This window comes from Phacochoerus africanus, chromosome 11, assembly GCF_016906955.1.
Source record: "Phacochoerus africanus isolate WHEZ1 chromosome 11, ROS_Pafr_v1, whole genome shotgun sequence".
Lineage (NCBI taxonomy): Eukaryota > Metazoa > Chordata > Mammalia > Artiodactyla > Suidae > Phacochoerus > Phacochoerus africanus.
The window spans coordinates 9,478,682-9,488,674 of NC_062554.1; the positions used below are offsets into that span (position 1 = coordinate 9,478,682).

Below are 9,993 nucleotides of genomic sequence, written 5' to 3' on the forward strand. Positions count from 1 at the left end.
GCAACATCTAGTTTGCATTTACTGTGACCTAAGCACTCGACATTCACTGTCCCTTTTTGTATATAAGACTGTTTTGACAAATGTTTACTGACATCCACCCCGTTAGACTATAAACTGTAAGAGTTCAGGGAAATTCTCTTTTCTGCATTTTTTTTTTTTTTGGTAGCACCTGTGGCATGCGGAAGTTCCCAGACTAGAGACTGAACCTGTGCCTCAGCAGTAACCAGAGCCACAGCGGTGACAATGCTGATCCTTAACCTACTGAGTCACAGGGAACTCCACTCTCTGCTTTCTTAAAAACACGACTTTAGTTTTTAGAGCTACAACAAAATTGAGAGGAAAGTACATATGTTAATCCCGTGCTTTTTGCTATCATACATGTATCACCTTCCTTGTGATCAGTATCATTTACCAAAATGATTTTTTTTGAAACCAGAGATAAACCTGATTGACATCTCAATCATCAGGTTACCTAGGGTTCACCTTTGGTGGTGTACATTCCATGGGTTCAGACTAAAATAATAATAACAAATATACATCATTAGAATTTCATGTATTTCACATATTTCGTAGAATATTCTTGCTGCTCTACAAGTCCTCTGTGCTCTACCTACACATCCCCTCACCCTGACTCCTGACAACCACTCATCTTTATAATATTTCCATTTTGTCTTTTCCAGACTGTCATAGCATTGGAATTATACAATATGTAGACTTTCAGACTGGCTACTTTCATATACATTTAAGGTTCCTCCATGTTTTTTCATGATTTAATAGCTATTTTTAGTGCTGTATAATATTTCATTGTCAGATATATCACAATTATTTATCCATTAAAAGATATCTCATTTGCTTCCAAGTGTTTGGTTTTTTTTTGTTTGTTTGTTTTGTCTTTTTAGGGCTGCACCCATGGTATATAGAGTTTCCCAGGCTAGGGGTCAAATTGGAGCTATAGCCTCTGGTCTACTCCACAGACACAGCAACGCCAGATCTGAGCTGCATCTATGACATACATTGCAGCTCCTGGCAACACTGGATCCATAACCCACTGAGCGAGGCCAGGGATCAAACCTGCATCTCATGGATACTAGTCAGATTCTTTTCCACGGAGCCACAATGGGAATTCCTTACTTCCAAGTTTGCATAATCATGAATAATGCTGCTATACACATCTGGGTGCAGGTTTTGTGTGGACGTAAGTTTCCAGCGCCTTTGGGTAAATACCAAGGAGTGGAAGTTTTAGATTATACGGTAGGAGTACCTTTAGTTTTGTAAGAAACCACCAAATTGTCTCCAAAGTGGTTGCACTGTTCTGTGTCTCCACCAGCAATGTGTGAAAGTTCTTGTTGCCCCAGAGTCTCGTCAGCTTTTGGTGTTGTCAGCATTCAGGATTTTGGCCATTCTAATAAGTGTGTAAACATCTGCCTTTTTACAAATATATTCACTGCATTTAGCACAAACCATGAAATTCATAGAAGCAAGAATATCATCATTGAGTAATAGAGACAAATATGATTGCCACTCATTTAAATTTTAGAAGTTGAAAAAAAGAATCACCTCCAAGTTTCTATCTTCTGTCCCCTATGGACAAAGGCAATGCTTCCTTGAAGCGTAAAATTGTGAACTCCGTAAGTTTAGTAATAACAATCCCATGAGATCAGCAGGTACCTGGACAGACATCAGGCATCCTCCTTCGGGGTTCCCTGAGTGGGTTGGCACCGTGGGGCGATGGAACAGTTTTATCCATACAAATAACTATAATGTGATCTTCAATTTAAGTAAAGAGGGCTTAACCCGAAGAAAGCTTATTTTTTGTTACTAGCAAGGTCATGAACTTTGCATCCCTAATGCTCAGTTGGGTCTTCATTTATGCAGGAATCATCCATTTTTATTCGTAGTATCAATGCACATATATATTTCCAAAAGCAAAGTGCTGACTTCTTTCCCACAATATAAAATATGTTCACAATTGAGAGAAGAAGAAACTAGAAGACACAACTAGAAATTGACAAAACATCTTGGATTTCAGGTGAGATCAGGTCAGATATTCCAGTAAACTTTAGCAGAGGATTCTGACCAAGAAAATGAGCTGTGAGAAAATAATCAGGATTAGAGAACTGGGGTGAAAAATTTATGAAGCGATACAAGTTGAGAAAAATTCTATACAAATACTGTAATTTCCTATTTATCAAATGATATGGCAAAATAACTTTATTGTCTAGATGTGTGCTTTTGAATATTGTACCCTATGGTTAGCTTGAGTTAGGAATTTCTGTGTTAACTACTTTCTAATTTTTTTTTTTTTTTTAGGGCTGCACCTGCAGCACATATGTAAGTTCCAGGGGTAGGGGTCGAATGTCAGCTTTAACTGCCAGCCACAGCAAAACCAGATCCAAGCCATGTCTCTGAACTACACCATAGCTTATATCAGAGCCGGATCCTTAACCCACTGAGTGAGGCCAGAGATCGAACCCGCATCCTCATGGATACTAGTCAAGTTCGTTGCTGCTGAGCCACAAGGGGACCTCCCTACTTTCTGAATTTGGAAATGTACAATGAAATGTAAAATATCTCATGCATGATTTTACACTGATTACATTTTGAAATACTACTTTAGAGCAGATAAAGTGTGTATTAAATTACTTGTAATTCTACCTTTTTACTATTTTTAATGTTGCTGCTAGAAAATTTAAAAATCACCTTGGTGGCTCAAGTTACATTTCTACTGACAGGGCTAATTTAGAGAAAGCTTTAACTTTTTCTTCCCAGCGACCCACCATGTGGTCCAACATCAGTGCTGCCCCTTTTCTGCTGACTGGCTTCCCAGGTCTGGAGATATTTCATCCTTGGATTCCCATCTCCTTCTTTGTCATCTATGTCTCCATACCCCTCAGCAATGGCACCCTCCTCTTCCTCATCCGAGAAGACCACACGCTTCATGAGCCTGTGTATTACTTCCTGGCGATACTGGCGGCCACAGACCTTGGCGTGACCTGGACGACGATGCCCACCGTGCTTGGTGTTCTGTGGCTGGATCACAGGGAGATCAGCCACGGAGCCTGCTACTTCCAGGCCTATCTCCTCCATTCCCTCTCCATTGTGGAGGCTGGAATCTTGCTTGTCATGGCCTATGATCGTTTTGTTGCCGTCTGCCATCCTCTGAGATACACCTCCATTCTCACCAATGCTCAGGTGGTGGAGATAGGTCTCGGGCGTCTACTGAGAGGATTTATACTTGTAGTGCCCATAATCACCACCCTCTCTGGATGCCCCTACTGCAGATCCCACGGCCTCTCCCACGCCTTCTGCCTGCACCAGGATGTGATCAAACTGGCCTGTGCCAACATCACCTTCAACAGACTCTATCCTATAGCCCTGGTCTCACTGGCTGGGTTTTTAGACTCTGTGCTCATTCTTATCTCTCACATCCTAATCCTTAAGACTGTCATGGGAATCGCTTCAGGTAAAGAGCAGGCTAACGCGCTGACCACACGTGTCTCCCACATCAGCTGTGCTCTGGTTTTCTACACCACTGTGACTGGGCTGACCCTCATTCATCGATTTGGGAAATACGCGCCACAAGCAGTTCGTATTATCAGGAGCTCTGTCTACTTCCTCTTCCCCCCATTTATGAATCCAGTAATCTACAGTGTTAAGACAAAGCAGACACAGAATGGTCTCACTCGCCTTTTCTCTTTCCAGAGACTTTGAGCATGAGGTGTTGACTCGGGGCATTCTCCCCACTGCAGGATGGTTTCTTGGCAGAAGAGACTCTATAGTGTCAGTGCAGCTCAGAGTCAGAAGGCTGGATTCCTGCCTTTTGAAAGACAGAAAGCGGCACTTCCCGTTGTGGCTCAGGAGGTTAAGAACCCGACATAGTACCCATGAGGATGAAGGTTTGATCCCTGGCCTTGCTCAGTGGGTTAAAGATCTGGTGATGCCGCAACCTGCGCCATAGGTCACAGATTAAGCTTGGATCAGGCATCGCTGTGGCTGTGGTGTAAGCTGGAAGCTGCAGTTCTGATTTGACCCCTAACCTTGGAATTCCCATATGTCGTGGGTGCAGTCGTAAAAAGAAAAATATATAAATAAGCCAAGTAATTAATTACATAAAAGACACAGAACCATTGCTCTGACTCTCAGCCCCTGACCCCTTTCGCAGTGCCAATGACTTTGACCTGAGTTCTATTGTTCTACTTGGTAGAATGTCTCTTTCATTCTATAATTTTCTACTCGAGCAGAATCACTTGTCTTACTAGTTACCCGAAGTCAGTGACACTTGAAACGGTTGCAGTCTATTAAAAAGAGAGAGAGGAGGCTGAGCTGGGTAGAGTCCCTCCTTACTCAGTGGCAAGCGGTTTAAACTGACTGTTCTCTATGCCCAGCGGTGCATCATGTGAGGCCAGGTCTTAGACACTCCCCCTGGTGCCACATGGATTTAGAGTGGACGACAAGCAGATGAGAGTACGATACTCAGTCTGAGGGGGGTCTTGCCGCCAAAACCAGAAACCTAGATGCCCGCCAGGGGTTACTAAAAAGATTCTGAGTGACGACACCTGGCGTCTTCCACCGAATGGGTTGAGGCGCCAAATCACCTATAATAAAGTTCCATTTCTCACACATCTGAGTTTTTGTCCCATGTCTGCCATTCATAGCTTCTTCCTGTGCCCGCTGGTGTTCATACAGCCATGACAGTGTTATAAACATTCATGGTGAATATTTTATCTCTAGAACTGGTTATACGGTCACACGCTGTGCATAAGAGACCGTGCGTCCCACTGTGAACCTGACACGAAATGGCCAGTGATCTAAAGCTAATGTGATGGTAAGAATAAGTGGACAGGGCCCATACACACGGCTATGAAGAAATCCACTGATGCTAGCCTGGACCAGAACTTAATTCTCCAAACAAACAGGAAAGACAAAAATGCAACTGGGACTCCTAAATTCTGGGATAAACAACAGCACATGTGATCCCTGAGGGAAACTGTCAAGTGTTTGACACTTGAAATAAACAACAGGAAGGTCAAGCCTGGATTTCTTCCATCCTGAGGCCGAGGATGCTGGGGGAGAGGGGAGGGGATGAGCCAGGGCCTGTCCTGACATCCCTACCTCAGCTGGCACTGCAGTCTGCGGTTTTTCTCACACCCTTTGGGAAACTGATTGTCTCCTAAGGACATGAATCAAGCTCTGAAAGGCCCGAGGGCCTTGACTGAGCCCCCACCTCCTCCCAGAAAGAGGACAGAGGGTAGAGAAATCCCAGGGTCCCCTGGGTGGCTGTGAAGCTGAGACTTGGGGGTGGCGTCCCAGCGTACAGGAGCATTCTAACGGGGCCTCTGGAGGAGGCTAAGTGAGGAACCCCCGGGATGGAGTCTTCAAATAGGGCCATGAGGAGACCCTATTCCTGCAACAAGACTGCGGTGGGTAAGTGTCAGGAGCAGACGTGTGGAAGGGACGCCTCTCCCTTCTGATGTTAGAGGCAATGGAGGGAGACGTGAACATTTTCCAGAGGCCGGTCTAGAGGGCAGGTCCCCGCTGAGGTGGGAAAGGCTACAGCACAGAGCTCTCCCTCCTTCTAAAGAGGGTATTCAAGGGACCCGGAGAGATTCGGCTTTCTAATCTGGAACCCCCGATTGGCACCAGGATAAATGCGTGCGCCCCAAGTTAAATGTAACATTGTGGACGCGTATCTGCTTGCTGGGTAAGGGTTATAGGTTTTATTAGATCCTAACAGCAGACTGTGTGTTTACTGGAGGAACTACTCTCAGAAAGGGCTCGGGTAATGACAGCGAGACTCAGCAGGAAGACCCCTGAGACCCCGGTCCTGGCTCAGCACCCTCGAGTCTATGGGGGGCCTCTGCTCCACCCAGTTTGAGAGGATTGGAGTGTATGTAAAAGAGGAAATGGGAGGGAGGAGAAATGGCTCTGTCTTCTTCATCCAAGTGCTCGTTTGGATTCTGTGGTCGATTCTCTATTTTCTTTCGAGGGCCATGTGTCTTTCCTACTCTTTCTTTCCTCCTACAACAAAGTCCCCTCTCCGTCCCTTCTTCTCCCATCAAGTTCACGCTCTCGGATTGAGTGCTTTGGGCTGTTTCCATGGATGTGTTTTGTGTGTTACCTAGATAAATGCCTTCGCATGAAAATCAAGTTGGTAGGAGATCTGAAATGAGGCCAGGAACATGGCTCAGATCTACCTATGCTTTTTCATGCTTTTAGAATTAGAGACCCTATTAAGACACATATGAACAACGCTTTGCATAAAACTGCAGCATGATCATACCCCTGTTATAAACTCCTTGTTCACCTGTGAGCTTCCTCAGAACAGAGACTGTGCTTAAGTGGTTTTCCCATTAATAAACACAGTGGCAGGTGCATGGCAGGTGCTCATGAATTCTGTGCAGAGTTGAAATAGTAATCTTTCTGCTAGTCCCACAGGATACTGAGAAGTTCTACTGGCTGTTTATACCTTCATGAATAAGGTGTCCCTTATAGGACAACTCGTCAGATATTGATAAGATGAGAATCTTAGGATGTCACTAAATAAAGAACATGTGTTTGGGAGCTGTCAATCAATTTCAAGATCATAGTTCCCCCATCTATAGCCAGACAGACTGGTTCTTAGGCAACTGAGGTAATTTTATTAGCATGTGTCAATAAATAAACCCATACACAGCCAAGCCTTGTTAGTGGAATTGCTGCTCCATAACATAAGCTTGGAAAGATGCATGCAGCCTGGTCCTAGGTCTGAAGAATCTGACTATAGTGGGTCTCAGCTTGAGGACAGTACCTTGTACTCTTAGAAATCCACAAACCCACTTCTGCGCAAATATCAGGGTCCTCTCTTAGGTCTGTTAAGTTTTCTCTTCATTTCAAAAGGCTCAGGGACATGACCTGCTTTTTACATACTTAGAGCTACTACCACAGCCTTCTCTATTTCTTATTTTTCTGACCTAACTACAGAGAGAAATACAGTCTCCCTGTTTCTCAAACACCGTTCTTCTCATGAAAAAAGTAAAAACATGTATCCGTTTTGGTCTTGAATGTTTTATTAGCATTATCTACAAAAACCTGCTTAATTTTCAATGGGGAGCTCGCCAAAGTTTTCTACAGTCGCTACAGTCTGGAAATATATTCTATCTTTTCTTAAATGAGTCCAGGACTTTATTATTTCTGCATATTTTCATCATCAGGATCGATATATCTCTAATTCGCTACCTCACCAAACTGTCTTCCTCTTCCTCTTATGCATTACTCTCTCATCCATATCTTCCAGCAAGAAAATTTCAGGAGTAGAACAGCATTTGCACAATAATCACAGGTTAAAGCTCTCTGTGACTTAATTTGGGCAACTTGTAGTGTTGGCGATTTCCATCTCAATGAGAACCGTGCTCACACAGAGGCAGCGTCAAAGCATTTTCTTATACAAGTGTTAGGTTCTTTGTGATTGGTCTTGATTCTGATGTATTTCTGATATTTCTGATATTAAGAGTATCTTATTAAGGAGATATGCCTCGATGCTCCTGAATTTATGGTAAAATAAGACTTCAGCCCAAAAGGTGTCAGGTTCTTTATTTTGAGTGAGGCGACCAAGCAAACGGAAATGGTGGGGACGGTCTTGAGGCACCTCAGGCCGTGGGAACCTTGCATTGTGACCAGTCACATGAGCAACAGCTCATCAGGAGTTAAATATCAGAGGGAAAGGAGAGATAAGAGGGGACATGAGAAGGAACCTGAACATTCCCCTGTGTCAAACAGTTTTGGACAGGACAAGAGGCAGAAAGGACAAGAGGCAGAAAGAGTGGTGAGAAAGCAATGAGAGAGCAATGAAAAATATTGCGTGAGGATATCTGGAGGCATGCATCAGGTAACCAATCAGGTGGAAGAATGGAAAAAGCACCTCTCTCCAAAGATGGACCACAGAAGACTTGCTTAGCATGGGGCCTCTCAGACATTGCCCGGCACCTGAATCACCTGGGGGTTGTAATAAAAGGGGTTGAGTGAGTTGGAAGTGGAGTCTAAGGCTGCATGTCCAGTAAGTCCTCGTCCTGGTGAGTTGTGGCTGGTAAGCGGCCCACACCTCTGGTGGCCAAGCTCTACAAAAGGGTGATAATCACTGGAGTGACAAAGCCCTTGGAAGTGACAGTACTACTTAGAACGCGCCATCAAACGCTGGTGTTCAATTTCCAAAACAAAGAAAAATTCTTTGAGCTCAGATTGTGTAGTTACCATGCCCGTGAGAGATTGAAAAACAAAACCAAAGTCGAATGTGTCCCCAAAGTTGGCAATCACAGCAAGACACCAGTTAACTAGGATCTTTGTCCATTTGCAATTAATTCCCTTACGGTTGTTGCTGTCGGCATTGCTGCAAAAAAAAATTAAGCATACACACACTACTAGGGTCTGACGTTTTAGGAAAAGTTAATGAACTTACTCTTCTAAGTGGAGAAAAATTTAACCATTAGCCACGATTTTCTTCTAATTAGGAAAAGACCGGTATTACTCATCTGCAGTGTAACCTGCAAATCTCTGCTCTTATTCTGCAGGAAGATATTGTCCACTTACATCTATCACACCAATTAACCATCCTCAGGTATGAAGATTGTGATGGAGGCCTCTGTGACGCATTATCACAGAAACATCTGGGTTCTTGGGTGAAAGCTGCCCCCAGCTGTGGACAGACCGTGTGCCCAACATCAGTGCTGCCCGCTTTGTGCGGACTGGCTTCCCAGGTCTGGAGGCAGCTCACCCCTGGGTCTCCACCCCCCTGCTGGTGGTCTACGTCTCGGTGCTTCTCGGCAACGGCTCCCTCCTCTACCTCATCGGGGGGAGCACGGTTTCCACGAGCCCATGGACTATTTCCTGGCCATGCTGGCCGGCACGGATCTGACCGTGACACTGGCCACGATGCCGACTGTCCTGGGTGTCTTGTGGCTGAATCAGCGAGAGAGAAGCCACGGGGCCTGCTTCCTGCAGGCCTACTGCATTCACTCCCTTTCCATCGTCGAGTCGGGCATCCCGCTCGCCATGGCCCGTGACCGTTTCATTGCCATCTGCCATCCCTTGAGACACGCGGCCGTCCTCACCAACACGCGTGTGGTCAGGGTAGGGATGGGAGCTTTTATGAGAGGTTTTCTATCCATCCTGCCTGTGATCCTGCGTCTTTTTTCTTTTCCATACTGCCGCTCTCACGTCCTCGCCCACGCTTTCTGTCTCCATCAGGAAGTCATGACCCTGGCCTGTGCTGACACCGCTTTCAATAGACTTTACCCCGTAGTTCTCATTTCCTTCACAGTCTTCCTGGATGCTCTCATCATTCTCTTCTCGTACATCCTCATTCTTAAGACAGTCGTGGGCATCGCCTCCGGGGAGGAGCGATCCAAGGCCCTCAATGCCTGCATCTCCCACATCGGCTGTGTCCTCATCTTCTACGTCACTGTGACCGGTCTGTCGTTCGTCCACAGGTTTGGGCGGAATGTGCCACAAGTGGTGCACGTGACCATGAGCTACATCTACTTCCTCTTCCCCCCCTTAATGAATCCTATCATCTACAGCATCAAGACCAAGCAGATTCAGCACGGCATTCTCCGCCTTTTATCTAAACATAGGCTGAGACGTTAACCTGGCTCTGGGGGGTTGACCAGGGAGGATGGGGGGATCTGAGGTTCCTCTGCACAGAGGGCCACGGGATCCCGCTACATCTCAGCACTTCCATGGCAGCCTCCACTTCCCCAGATGCGACGACGTCATTGATGGAGATGCCATTTGTTAAATTCCTGGGTTGTTTTGTTTCTCATTAGCCTGTGTTCTTCTGTCCAAATGCTAAGTAGAGGCTAGAAACAGTTTTGGAATGTCTGGAGGACTCAGTGCAATATATTTTGTTTTTTGCATATTCAGTTATTTTTTACTGTTAAAAGCATGAAAAATGTTCAGCTTGTAATGATTTTCATGTCTAACTTTGGACTTGTCTCTCTCTCTCTCTCTTTTTTTAATGGC

General features: G+C 45.2%; 2 protein-coding genes across 2 annotated transcripts; both read left to right on the forward strand.

Moving 5' to 3' along the window:
* The first annotated feature begins 2,778 nt into the window (after window positions 1-2,778).
* LOC125112063 (olfactory receptor 51B2-like) lies at window positions 2,779-3,711 on the forward strand. Its single transcript, XM_047754323.1, has one exon. The coding sequence runs from the start codon at window positions 2,779-2,781 to the stop codon at window positions 3,709-3,711; it is 933 nt and encodes a 310-aa protein (XP_047610279.1).
* A 4,314-nt stretch (window positions 3,712-8,025) lies between these two features.
* LOC125112064 (olfactory receptor 51B2-like) lies at window positions 8,026-9,618 on the forward strand. Its single transcript, XM_047754324.1, is given in 3 exon segments — window positions 8,026-8,042; window positions 8,698-8,819; window positions 8,822-9,618. Coding segments are annotated over 3 exon segments (936 nt in total).
* Window positions 9,619-9,993: the final 375 nt, after the last annotated feature.

Coding starts and splice junctions, on each gene's coding strand:
- LOC125112063 (XM_047754323.1), top strand. CDS start 2,779: ATGTGGTCCAACATCAGTGCTGCCCCTTTTCTGCTGACTGGCTTCCCA.